The sequence below is a fragment of the Cryptomeria japonica genome, chromosome 6 (assembly GCF_030272615.1).
Source record: "Cryptomeria japonica chromosome 6, Sugi_1.0, whole genome shotgun sequence".
NCBI classification, from domain to species: domain Eukaryota; kingdom Viridiplantae; phylum Streptophyta; class Pinopsida; order Cupressales; family Cupressaceae; genus Cryptomeria; species Cryptomeria japonica.
The window spans coordinates 232,710,406-232,725,052 of NC_081410.1; the positions used below are offsets into that span (position 1 = coordinate 232,710,406).

The 14,647-nt window shown below is 36.2% G+C and overlaps 1 protein-coding gene across 2 annotated transcripts in view; it reads right to left on the reverse strand.

The window, feature by feature from the left end:
• The window catches only part of LOC131071469 (probable thimet oligopeptidase), a 296,968-nt gene that overhangs the window by 130,917 nt on the left and 151,404 nt on the right, over positions 1-14,647 (reverse strand). For both annotated transcript variants that reach the window (XM_058007329.2, XM_058007328.2), the window contains exon 7: positions 4,930-5,010. In XM_058007329.2, coding sequence (XP_057863312.2) covers positions 4,930-5,010 — 81 coding nt within the window. The remainder of the gene's footprint in view (positions 1-4,929; positions 5,011-14,647) is intronic.

Sequence of the window (14,647 nt, forward strand, 5' to 3'; positions counted from 1 at the left end):
CTCATGAGGAGCGAAATTCACTTCGAATACCCTTGACTGAGAATGAAGTTGTTCCAAGAGCCTTATCTTGCAAGTTTGAATGGAGAGAGTGAAACAAGGTAAGTGAGCCCTTCCCTAAGGACAGTTTAACATGTTTGCGTCAATAAATGGAGGAAAGACTCAATGCTGAAACCCATAGAATGAAGAAAAAAGAATGAAAGCAAGTTCAAAGATCACTTCATGAGAAGCAAGGTGAGAGCGAACTTCATATACATCAAGGTGAATGAGTGCATCAACGTGAGAGCGAACTTCAAGTGCCCCTTTCTTAGAGTGGCATCAACTTTAAGGGCTCCTTTATGAAAACGAATTCTCTCTACATGCTCTTATCAAACCTACAAAACACATAAAATCGAAGAATATATCAAGTCAAAAGAACTATCAAGGTTATATATTATGTGTATTTGATGCCATACTTGTATTGTCTTGCAGATATTAAAGGATGGTGATTGCAAAGAAAAAGGAGAAATATTGTAAGACCTACATCACCATACAAAGCGGAAACTTCATTTACAAGCACTAGAATGCTCAAGAGGAATCTCAACTCTCACCGCACCATGGAGACATGAAGAGATCAAAGGAGCATGATGGAAAAGTCATACAATCACCCCAAGGCAAGCGGGTGAGGATGGAGGAATGACTCAGCTACATCAATGCTTCCCATCACTACAACTTTGAGTGAGGTTGAAAGGTTGAATATCAAGAAATATTTTTCAATATCCCTTCATGGTGATAAATCAAGTCTACAAGTGCAAGATTGAAGTGGCATCCCAGTCATCACTCACCAAATCAAGGAGTTCCACATCAGCACGTCTTGATTCAATGTACCTCAATCGCCCATGATGGCACAAACTTTGAGGCACCTACCCTTATTATCTATGCTAAAGTGTTGTAATTATTTCAATGGCCAAATTGAGTTTGTTGTAACAAACCCTAATTAGGATTTTCATTGTAAAATCTTGGTCGTTGATGGAGATTTGATCTTGACCGTTCATTGTAATGAGCTCTCAATATAAAGCTCAATCTCCTCATTTTGTGAAGGTTAATAGTTAATAAATAGTGAGTAGTGAATAGATAGTTAGCAAATAGAATAGTGAATAACAATTAGAGTAGAAGTTAGATTAGGAGAAGGCAAAGTTATTTGTCAAAGTCTTGTTGTAAAGAACAATTGATTTCATTGAAGTTATGGTGAATTTGATTTGTTACTTCAACAAGTTGCATGATCTTTATTTCTCGATTTGTTTTCACGTTGATTAGTTTGGATGGAGGAAATTGTTGAATGTATTTGTGTGGAATTCATATAGTCCATACCACTAGCCTCTTGCTGATTGTAAGTGCACCTTGCGTGGTCAGCTAGAATAATATGAACTTAACTTCAAATTGTCATGTATCCATTTTTTATGCATTAACTTGAATGGTGAGCAATGTTTGATGGTAATGATTTGAACATCTTTGAAATGTCCTTAGAAAATTGCACCGAGTTTGTGTCAAATTGTTCAATTTGATGGTGAGACCTCGCTTAGTAGGATTCCATCTAATCATTCATCCATCTTCTTACATTCTAGGTCTTAGAATAGACTCTCTCAACCCTTCATCTTTTGCCCCTTTTTTTTCAATTCAAGCTAGTTTAGGACAAAAAGAATCATAAGATTGCAACATCAGATGATCAAGTTCCAGCGATTCAAGCATTCGACAATTCAACGTAAGTCCCTTTATGATACTAGCAATCACATCAACCAACTGTGTTCATCCACACGTCAAGACCTAACATTTATGAACCTTGGAGTTGTCTCAAGTGATCCTTAAGCCAATCTTCAACATTTGAGAAGCTTTGTTCAAGAGAGGATAAGATACTTTTGGATATTTTATTCTGTGTTCACATATGCGTAAAAAACACATCAATAGAATTGGCACTCGAAGGAGGGCATGACAGCAAATGCGAACTCTTGAATAGGTGAATCCAAGGAAGATCAGTGGAAAGTCACCCTCAACGCTCAACAGGATTTGCATAAGAAAGCAGGGTTGATAGTTGTCCAGCCACGATCAATGGAACTTATCAAGTCATATTTAGAGGAGTTATCCAGAGCTTTCTACCCTTCTCTTCATGCTCAAATGAATTGAAGCAAAAGGAGGACATGATTGTGGATACATGACTAAAGCAGTTGATGCTGGCAGTCACCCTTTGAAGGAGTCAGCAACAGAATTTGTATAAGAGAAGAACATTGGACTTTTACAGGAAGGAAGCACTTCGCGCAGCCGGAACCAGATGAGTTTTCAAGTTGAATTTGAGATTTGCAAGATCTCTCTTTATGCCCAAAAAAAAATCCAAAAAAGGTAAAAAACTAGAAAATCCAAAACAATAAAAAATATTAGAAAATTAAAAAACAAGAAAGATTTCTCAATGGAACAACAACAGTTTCATGATGAGCAACGAGATAATATTCCTCAACTATGGTGGAGACTAAATATACCACTTTACCCATGCCATTTGTCCGAGTTTGCAAGACCAAGGCAATGTAGAATCCATGAGACAAATGAACATGATGAAATGCATTGCTTGAAATATCTATCAACGATGGAATCAGCAGTACAAGAAAACATTTTCTTTTAGGATGTTCCCAAGCCAGAAGATGAAGAAAGCAATTTCAGTGTACCCGAGAGAAAGGATCCTCTTTCGATCTTTTTGTTGATGATCGAAAGTCATCTTATTTTGAATAGTGAAAGGCGTTTAGAAAACATATTGCTACCATTATGGTGTAGGATTCACAATGCACCCCACTCCAAATTTACTTGCTCATTGTGTGAGATGGCTATCAACCAAGTCAGATATCAATTTGGATTGCCAGGCTTATCCGAAGAACAGTGTATTGCGAATAGATCTTGGAGTGCACACCTTGGGGCTGAATTTAGAACATATGAACAAGACATTGCTACATCACCTGACAATGAAAAGAGCTAGTTACAAGTTGATGATTCAAGTTCACCTGATGATCAATGTATTGCAGTAAGTAGCTCACCATGTCATGCACCTGAAGAAGAGTACAATGGAATGAAATTTGAAGAAACAAATGAGAATTATCAAGTGGTGGCAAGCAATGATCAAAGTGTTGAGCAAATAATCAAGCAAGAAGAAAAAGAATTCCTTCAAGAATTTTACTTTGTGCTACAAAAGCGGATCCTTCAGAATGAAATGCAAGACATTTCAAGTAATAGCATTGAAGGAGAAGAGGAAAACAATAATAAGATGTTGAATGAAGAAATGCAAATCATCATAAGTGAACCCAAGTATGAAGAACAATTCGAGGGGGTGCTGAAAGCTTATGGAAGAAGTACGAATGGAATCACTGTCAATTTTTTTTCCAGACAAACAAGTTACTACAAGAAGCATGATTCATCATCAACTTCAACCTCTTGAAATATTATGGGATGAAATGTGGAAGGATAGTATGAATGAGACAAGCAGTCAAGGCATCACAATTGAAGATAACTTTGGGTTCAAGGAAGATGAAGATACAGTGGAAGACATTCAAGCCACCAAGATGCTAGTAAGATACTAAGGCATCAAACTCTACAAAAAATGGATACTAGTGAGGATCATCGAGAGATTGAAAAGGAAAATGGTGCAAAAAGCATAGATGACATGAGGGATTATCATACATTTCAAGTTTCACCACCACAAAAACAACAAATTGAGTGCAATACTATTCAAGATGATCAAGTCCTTGGTGAGCATCCATCTTTACCACAAGAAGGAGAATCAAATGAAGAATGTCAAGTCGCCCTAAAGGAAGAACTTTCAATTATCCTTGAAGGTGGACAAATGGAGCTAGAGAGTGAAGGACACTTTGAGTTGGCGATTCCATCAATGTTAGCATTTAAACAATCACTAGAGGAAATCTTTGAAGCTCAATCTATCAAGGAGTCCCTAATTTTTGAATATCTGCTCACGAAGTTACATGAGGATGTATGGTTTATGCATGGAGATGAGCAAGATGTCATGGTGAAAGCAAAGAAAGTTGAGTTATTCGAAGGAGCACTAAGTTTATTTCAAGAAGAGCTCGCAACTGACGATCAACATGTTGTCAATGCTCATGGAATGGTACATCACCAATGGCGACCTCCTGAAGCATCTGATGATCTCGCTTCCAACAATGCCCTGAATGGCGAACAAAAACTTCCATTTGAGAAAGCACTTCCATTCGAGCACGAACGACACCAGGTTGTCTCTTTCCCTACTCTCAATTTTGAATGCTATGAATTTGATCATGGGGGGGTAGGAAAAACAACTTGCATTTGGATAGATCGCGGTCCAAATGAATTGCCTCAATTGATTATTTTGCATGAGGAATTGCCTGAATACGAACGATGCATGGTGAGGGCTTGCTTTTCTGTATTTAAGGATGAATTTGCTCGACTGCAAACTATCACTTTTGCTACACTCCTATTGCACAACCTGATGAATTGCCTCAATTGATTATTTTCCATGAGGAATATCCCGAATACGAACGATGCATGGTGAGGGCTTGCTTTTCTGGGGGAGAAATAACACACTGAACTCTACCAATTGGGGGCACTCTAAACATCTTACTTAGCCTATGATGGCCAATGATAGGGTAACCAATCATAAAACGAGAGCACCTAAAAAAAAAGAGACATTACATGTTTCCTCACGTCTTCCAATTTATACTTTGGGTGCTAAGACGTTACTCACATATAAAAGGTATACAAATAAAGCACAAGTATATACATTGGTTGATGCATATGCCTTGCAAGCATAGCACATAAATAAAGACCACCTCAGATCAAATTAAGAACAAGATACTTGGCATGAATTATATGATTATAAATAGCCAACAGTACAAGTAAAAGTAACAATCATAATGTTAACTTTACCAATTCCTCAAGGATTAATGTATTTTCCTCCAAGCAACGTTGACCTTTTGCTGATGCCACAACTTTTCTAGTTGCTCCAACCTTCATAAGAAAACATGCAAAGAATGATATGAATAACTAACAGTTTAAACTTTAAAGTAATGTCTTAATCTAGGCAATCTGGTCAACTTGACTCCTACATGCCAATAAACAATAGTAAAAAGATACGATAATGGAACCTCTCTCACATAATTGTACATAAGAAAACATAACCAATAATATCAAATGCAAATTACATACCAAATATACTAAAGTATTGAGAAGTAATTTTCTTTCTCGAATCCAACAAATTTATATTAATTAAGAATGTTAAATAAAATGAACTGCCTTTTATTTGTCATTCATTTTGATCAAAACCAGGCAATACAGATTTATTGTGCCATGATTATCAAGTTACGAAAGAACATTGTTTTCGTTTTGTTATCAACAGAAATTTAAAAACACTATAAGAAATCCAAGCGATTCCATTGGGAATACTCTTGCTCACAACTGAAAACGTTTGAAGTTATTTTGGTAAAATATTCTAATTACAGTGAGCATACATAAAATTTGGTTTTCAAAACTCATGTCTTACCGGATAAAATTATGCGTGCTAGTTTTCCAAAAGTTATCAATTTCTTTCCAACAAGAAATCTAGCCCATCTTGAAGCTTGCCCTACTTTGACCATTGTAAATACACTCATTGTTTGGGAATGGTTGGCCTCTATTGTACTTGAGTCAAATTTGCTTTTGAATCAATGTAGAGTTAAGTACAGCCAGCTTACAATGTTGGATAAAATTAATTGGCAGTCTTAACAAGCTGGGCCCCAAAGAAAACAAGACTACAATGGAATGACAGTTTAGAGAAATGCAATCCATGGATGAAGAGTTTTGCACACTCCATAAGTTATTCATTATTTTCGCCTCATTTAACACCAGGATTACGTCATTTATACTAATGATCCTTCTCCCAGAACAATATCGAAAGCTGCAACAATATGAAGAGGGAAACCATCCACTCTAGCATGCAGATGGGATCAATGCACACCGGATAGACATCTCAATAATAGATTTTAATAGGACTTCTTTTCAAACCATTTTCTGCAAAGAACAAGTATAATCTATTATTTTTGCTTACAAGATTATGTACTCCTTGTTTTAGAGTTATGAGATAATGATGCAAAATGGATCACTCATGTTGGTTTGGAGGATCAAAAAATCTCATTGCGTCATATTCTAATCCATTTCTAGTGTATAACACAAGAAGAGAAGACTCATTTTTAAATGAAACAGATAAAAAAGGGTTCATAACGAAGCACAATCATGTCATGTCCTGTAATGTCCCTACTAGTTAGAGATCACTATCCTGTAAAACAGATTGTTAGAATACAACAAATATATATATATATATATATATTATTAATCTAACTTGCAATTTAACTTTTAAAATACTTAATCAACACTAATCACAATTCTTACCTAATAAAAAGGATACGAATGTCATACGAAGATTTGTCCTTAGGCGACCGTGAGGCTCGCCTTCTTGGAACCCATCTTGGTTCCAAGCCCTCCAGGAAGTCGAAGGTGAATTCGACTCCTGTCTCGAATGTAATTTCTTACATCCAAGCCCTCCAGGAAGTCGAAGGTGAATTCGACTCCTATCTTGAATGTAATTTCTTACATCCAAGCCCTCCAAGAAGTCGAAGGTTAATTCGATTCCTGTCTTGGGTGTAATTTCTTACACTCAAGCCATCCAAGGAGGACCCTATGTCCATTCCTTGCCTTGGGTGATGCACCTCATCACCCAAGTCCTCAGAGGAGACCGGCCAGATCCGTCTCTTCTTGGTGAACTTAGTCAACCAAGCCATACATATGCACATAGGTATTCAATATATATACTGCCCTAGGGATTATCATAATCCCTCCCTTAGACTAAGGGAATTACCTCCCTATAGTCTCCAACATGTGATTACATTTATAATACTTTTTGCCTTTTATTACTATTTTCCTATTCCATAATCCATATGTAAAAATATCTGATTTAACATGTATTCTCTACCTATATTCCTTAAAATGTTCATTAACCAATATTCACATATATTCCTACTAGGCATTGATATATATATTCATTACGTATGTTAGTACAAATTCATTAACATACGGTTTATACTTATTCCTTAATATCTGAAAACCATTCATTAATGTGTTCATTAAAGTATTCATTATCATAAATATTACATATACATTAATTACATTATTAACATTAATTTCCTTCATTACCTAACTATTAAAATAGTCATTCATTAATGTATATATTATAATATTAATTTATATCCATTAATACACACAGAAGTAAGCATTAACATATAACAATATTTATTCCTTACTTACCCTTCCTCCCCCTTACCATTGGCTGCTCTGCTCCCTTTATATCTGTATGAACTTCTTGTTTTATAAGTAAATCTAATATAACATTATTTTTCATACAGCCTCTAGTTATTCTTATCCGTTTTCCTCTTATATTCCCCCCCGTATACCTCATGCTTTCCCTCCTTATATATCCTTCATATAACCTTTCATAGAAAGGTTGTGACTTTTCAATGTAACGTGCCTTTTCCTTAATACTTTTTAATTAATCTTTGTTATATATCTCTATTCAACTCATACATGTATTTCTTTTCCTTAATAAATCGTTGACTATTAAAGTGATTACTTTGGTTCTCTGTTATTCTTTTAGATGATAAATATTAATCAATTAATCATAGTTTCAGATATTAATAAATGAGTATTAATTAATTGATAATAATATTAAATAAACATTGATTAATTAATTAATAATAATTGTTACATTTATTTCATATTCGAATTAAATATATTAAATTAATAAATAAACATTTATTAATTAATAATTTAATTGCTACATTTAGGTTATATTCATTGATAAGCGAAAACATATATATATATATATGAATCAAATAATATTACCTATTATATTTATTAACATTACCATTGCCTAGACACTAATTATTAGTCTATCTAATGGTTGTAAAGGCAGACAGATCTGACATGTGTGTCAGATCTGGTCTGCCACTATATATGATATTATATATGACTGTCATACGTATTGTTGTCTATAAATATTACTATTAATATTTTATATTAATATCCATGTATTAATATTACTATTAAATTGAAAATTTTGCATGCCACTATATGATATTATATATGACTGTCATACGTATTGCTAATATATAATATCCTCTTTAATTGTATTATTTATATCCTCTTTATAATTTAATTGTATTATTATTTATTATTAAATATATAAATTATGTTGATAATATAATATTTAAATCATAAATAATATTTAATTAATGAAATTTAAATAATCATTCATTGGTAATTATTATATTAATTAATAATAATAATTTCTTCATTTAGGGTCTCTCCCTTTCTCTCCGTATATATATAACGATCCAGGAGGGGACATGACATGTCCCCTCTTTAGTTTGTCTAGTAGAGACATGTGAGTTAGCCTATTATGGGGGTCTCGTAGGCTGGCAGTGGTGGATAGAAACTCACACGGGGTATTCAATATCCGGAGTTGGTGTTTCAGGCAGTTTGTGGGTCGTTGGGAGCAGTTCCTTGATTTTAGGGAGATTCCCTACTTTTTAGGAGGTTGTGGCAGTTTCCATATTTGAGGTTCCACAGGACCATACCATGGTTTCAGTTTCAAGAAGATTGGGTGTGTTTCCTAGTTACTAGGAGCATCCCTAGATTTTAAGGATGGGACTGCCAGTTCGGCCATCTTGTCCAGCATTAGTCACAGACAAGTGACAAAGACAGATTCATGTTTGGTTGGTTATTTTGGGCTATTATTGGATCTATGGAAATATTTTAATATATTTAAATATTTCCTAAGTTAGCGATTAAATAAATTAAAATAAGGCTATGTATATAGCCATTCCGGAGTAATAAGGGGTTTTTGGCTTCATTTGGTTTGATATGCCTATGTGTTATAGCTCGTTGGAAAGGTCTTGAACTTTGCTACATGATTCTCACCTCCCAAAGTCTTTTTGGATGCTTGAAGCTATTTATTCGCAATAAAGTGATATTTTTCTATAGTTTGATGCCATAATTGGGAAAGTGTCACTTTATTTATAAAGTGCAAGCTTTATTATTCTTTAGGGTTCGACTTGCAAAGGGAAAGGAGTTATAAGGAGATGAAAACTTAATTGATAGCATCTTTGATCATTTTGAAACTTGCGAATTTGGGAATTGCTCTGGAAGAGTGATTTTGGTCTGGGACGCAAACCCCAGGTCTAAGCTTGCTGGGACGTAGCCCTCGGTACGAGTTGACAATGGATTTATCCAGGATTGCACAGAGATTGTCAGAGGTAGAAGACACATCTTCTTGTCTTGAAGATTCAGTGTGCATATTGGAGGTTTCAACAAGGCGGCTAGTCTATTTCACCTAGCACGTGATTTGCAGCAGCTTCCACGCCTCCTTTGCAACCACGCCTTGTTTATATGTTGGCTTGAAGGGTTGTATTCAGCTTATTTGGTCTTCCTTGTTCGTTGCCAGTAATATTCCTCCATTTGGCATCAATCCAGATTGAGAACAGCTCCAAATAAATGCATGGATTCTTGCTGAATACAAAACTAGGTTATTTGCCTGGTATGATTTGCAGTATTTTCAGATTGCTTAAGTGTTCTTACATATGAACATTGTTTACTGTTTTATTTCACAGTTGTTGCTATTTATCAATTACTTTACTTATAACATCAAAACCCCAAAAGAAACAATCTCTTTCTGCAACTTCTGTCTATTCTATAAGATCACCGGAAAATTACAAAAATATAGTATGTTTAATTAAGAATTTACAGCAGCAACAACAAAAGGATCCATTTGGGATCTTTCAAATCATTACAATTGAAGAAAGCCACCTAGGTGATGAACACCAAGGGCAACTTCCCAACTGCTGAGAACTGTCATATAAATGTTAAACAATTGTACAGCATAAAAATCAAAACAAGCAGCGTTATACATTATTCATAATTTCCACGTTCTCACAATCAACATTGTAAAATGTATACATATAGCACAAAGAAGGTTTAAACACCTACTCAAGCACAAAGATAACCACTCAATAATTAATTACTAAGCTTTTGATAAAACAATAACTTGGCAAATACATATTCATTATGAACATATACAACAAACCCCCTTGTAATCCAAAGTTTCGAATCACATCCCAATGTATTTATCTCACCACCATCATGTGCCAAACAGAGCAAAGTAATCTCAATAACTGATGTAATATTAGCTAACTAACCCCAAAATCAAAACCGATGCTGCACACCACCGTACACAAACATTTGTAGACTGTTCACAGTGCTATCACCAAAAGCTCTCAAACCAATGAAGGCAAATGTTGACACTAAAAAAAACTGCAACCCTGGCATAAAATATATTGATCCTCAAATTATAGGTGGCCATCAATAAACCACTCAAACGATGGCATTCCCCAGTCTGACGCAATCATAAATATAGGTGGCACATTCTCAAGTGTTATCACTCTCCAATGCGATGGCCTTTCTACTGTCATGTGGAGCCATCCTTTAAAACAGTGAATCTACAGGGCTAATCATTCATGCAGTCACTCTCCAATCAAAGATGATCCACTCAAAGGCTAACCATCAATGAGTCACTCTCATCTCTATCGATCACTCCAAGTTCATGCTGTGTTAGATAGTCACTGACCATCTCCACTAAAACAATTTGTAATCAATGGCCAAAATCACCATAATCCAACATTTGAATTCACGAAACTTAAATTGTGTCTCATCATCAAGATACTCAACTGATCGGTCCTAATTATGAAGAAACCAATCATTAAGGTAACATCTCATGCATCAGCTGCTACCACTCCATAGAAGCTAGAACTAATGTGATTAATCAATGGTGATCACTGAGGAACAGCTATATCACTCATCATTAAAAATATGTCAAAAGAACCTCCTTAAAATGTGGTCTATGTGTCACTATCAAAAAGGCCCAATCCAAACATGGTTAGTCAACAAGTGACCACTATGAGTAGTTTCCAGTTAACCACAACATTTGGCACATTAACATCTGGAATAGCCATGTGTCAAATCTACCTAACATAAGCATCTGTAGTATTCTCAGCAAAAAGCACAAACAAGGGATTCATGCCACACAACATAAGTCTCAACACATTCTTCTAGTGAACAAGGGTTAAGGTCAAAATAGTGAACTAAATCATTTCTTTGATGACCACAATGATAACACAAAAGTCAATCAGTGAGCAACCTAGGGCCAGACTTCACTCTCTCACACACAGACACATATGACGACTCAATAGGACATGGAGGAAGTCTACAAAATTTGCAGCTCCTCCAAGATGATCCTCAGGTCTAACTCCATTAAACATTTTGTCGAATATAGAATTCTAGAAAATTTAATGGAGATTAGTTGTTTCCTTTTACAAATCTGATCGGATCTTTTCTTCAAACTAGCTCTGATACCATGTTAAATTTGGATCAGATTTGATATGTGAGTAATTTTAATTTTCTTTCTATTACTTAGTTCACAACTAAGCTATATGACTATGAACACTATGTGCAGGTTGCTGCAAATATGAGGAGAACACAAATTAATTCACAAAGTATATGCTGGACTGCAAATGAAGGAGATCGATGTCTTATTGGCTTCCACTTTCGATTTTTGTACTTGTCTTTAGAATCGAAATCGATCATGATATATATGACATGGTTTTGGGCATGTCGATGAATAGACATGCCTCCACGTACGTGGAGACATGTCTCTTCATTGAATTGCCTCTCTAAACAGCAATTCACATAATCGTTTATTATCATTAACAATAAGGTAACGATTCACATAATCGTTTGATATTGATGATCGACCATAGTTGATTCAAACAGCAATTAATAATATCGAACTGTTTAATGTGGATGATCGATTATTATCTTGATCATTCCATTTGATCAATATAATCGATACTTATGATCATTTAGCAAATGATAAATAATTCGGTGCTCATATTCAATTTGGTATAAACAGCATGATTATAAATTCAATTTAATCACTAGATTAATATAATCAATATTGCTCATCAGTTCAACATGAATTTAATCTCATTGATTTATCAGCAGCATGATTAATGATTTAATATTCCAATCATAAATTATGTATGTATAAATATTCATATATATAATAATAAGAAGAACATTTATTATTATTACATATATTAATATGTATACATACATATTAGCAAATCATTAATCATGTTGATGGTATAATCAGCATTAGTTATACATATGATTTGATGGGATTACTCCGACCGAAGCTATAAATCATCAACACTCCCTCTTAGCTAGGGAGGAGGATCATAGGGTGCTCTTAGTAGAACTACACATAGTGTAGTAGATATCATCACATGATATCAGGAGCAATAGTCTACAAATATCAACACTTATGATATTCACCAAAGGCTCACAATATCCATTATGGTATGTGCACTAGCATCAACCATATGATGCCTACCATAGGGATACAGAAGTTCATGGCATATCCACAGATATTAAGCACTTAATATCCACCATAAAATATCTGAACAATTCAACCTATAGATATCAACCTTATGATATACAGTCGATATTGTTTTAAGAGATATGGACTATCATGACATGTTCACAGATATCAACCATATGATATCTATCATGATAGACTGTAGAGTTATTGTAAAGTCGTCACCTTCTAATAACTACTAGAAGTACAAGTGATTATCATTCAGAAGTCGTCACTTCTTAATGATGCACACAAGGGCCCATAAGGTCATGAAATAACACACATGACAAAAGAGTTTATATTAAACTTCTTTTAGAATTTATTAGTACAATAATAAAAAATGTTGAGACTCAATTCTCAGAAGTTACATTTCAATCATACCAAGCTTACCTCTGAACTGTTCTACCTTTGTTTTGGCTAGAGGCTTGGTGAGAATGTCTGCAGTTTGATCTTTTGTACTAATATACTTCAATTGAATCGCCTTTCTCTCTACCATGTCTCTAACATAGTGATTGTTGTCGAGAATAATCATTATGTTATGTTGTCATATTATGTTTCTGTTGTCGTCGGTAATAATGAGTTACGGCTGTTAGTTAGTTAGTCGTCCCGAAGGGCAGTTGGACGCATTGGTTGGTTGCACCCCTTCGGGTATTATATATTGCATACCTTTCCTTCTTGGTAGTATCATGATAGTCGTATCTGGGTTTAATGTTATAAGCACTTGATGTACATGGATTGTTGAATTTATACAGAACCTGGTTCTTTAATATATTTCCATTATGTTTTGTGCATTTACTTTCTGCATTTAATCGTCTACCCGTATGTGGCAAACATTTGGTGTCGTTGCCTAGACATACTCAGGAAAGGAAGGAGCGGATGGCGCACGGACAGGATGGGCCTACCCGTTGGTGAGATTAACGCAGAGGCCGACGATGCACAAACGAAACTCTACGACGGATAGGACACTGCAACGAGGGAATTCTCAATCCTACTTCAGGTGGCCATCAAGACCTACGTCCGAAGAAAGGCCACAGAGGCGGAAGCCCCAACAAGTCTCGTGTGGACTGCAATGGAAGTTAGCCCCGCATTGAATCGGTTGATGAACCACCTTCCCCAGTTGCTTGCACAGGCATCACTGGCACAGCGAACCCGCCTGGAGGAGATTGCCCGTGAGGAGCGACGCCAACAGGTCCTCTGACAGTATGAAGAAAACAATCGTCCTTGGGACGCAAAGCGTGATGGCAAGAGGTGAAGGGGAAATTGAACCTTGTAATAATCCCGACGCAATGTTGACATAAATTGTGGCCGAAAGGGAAACAATAAGCGTTTTTTTTGTGTACATGGTGTGTGCTTGCTATGTACGGAAGTAATTTATGCCCAATATACTAAATAAGGACAAAAATAAAAAGATACAAAGTGACGAATGGGAAGTGGCACAAAGAGCGTTGAATCTCAGACAACAAATAGAACTAAGGCGTAGGCTAAGGCAGCTTGCCGAGGGACGAACGACCGAGGGGTTGCTCGAAGGGAACCCAGGAGGTGTCACGGAGGTTGCGGAGGCAGAGATAGATGGAGAGAATTACACTCTCTACACTGTCATAGGGTTGCCCGAAGGGAACCTAGGAGTCACGGAGGGTGTCGAAGGAGAACTCTACAGTTCGTCAGAATACAACCGTAGGGTAAGAAGTCACGAAGAGTTGGTGGAACAAACAAGGCAAAGTCTAAACCTGATCGACACTACCAGAGACCTACTAAAGAACTTGTCCATTTCGGAGGACAACCAGAGGGAGACGACCGAAGGTGACGGTACAGTCGACGGTGCCGAGGGAGCACAAGGGTACCGTACAGGAGGCAATTTGTTCAGTTCGGGGTCAACAACCTTCTCCGGAGGACCCACGAGTGGAGGGTCAAGTGCAAGAGGCGAAGGCAGAGGATCACCAAGTACAAGCACAAAAGGCACTAGAGGAGCGAGACCCAACGGTAGGATGGCAAGTAAGCAAAAGCTGTCGAAGTTCAACGGCGACGAGAAGGAAGATCCCGTCCGCCATTGCCGCACTTGCGAAACCATATGGACAGCAAATGGTGTTA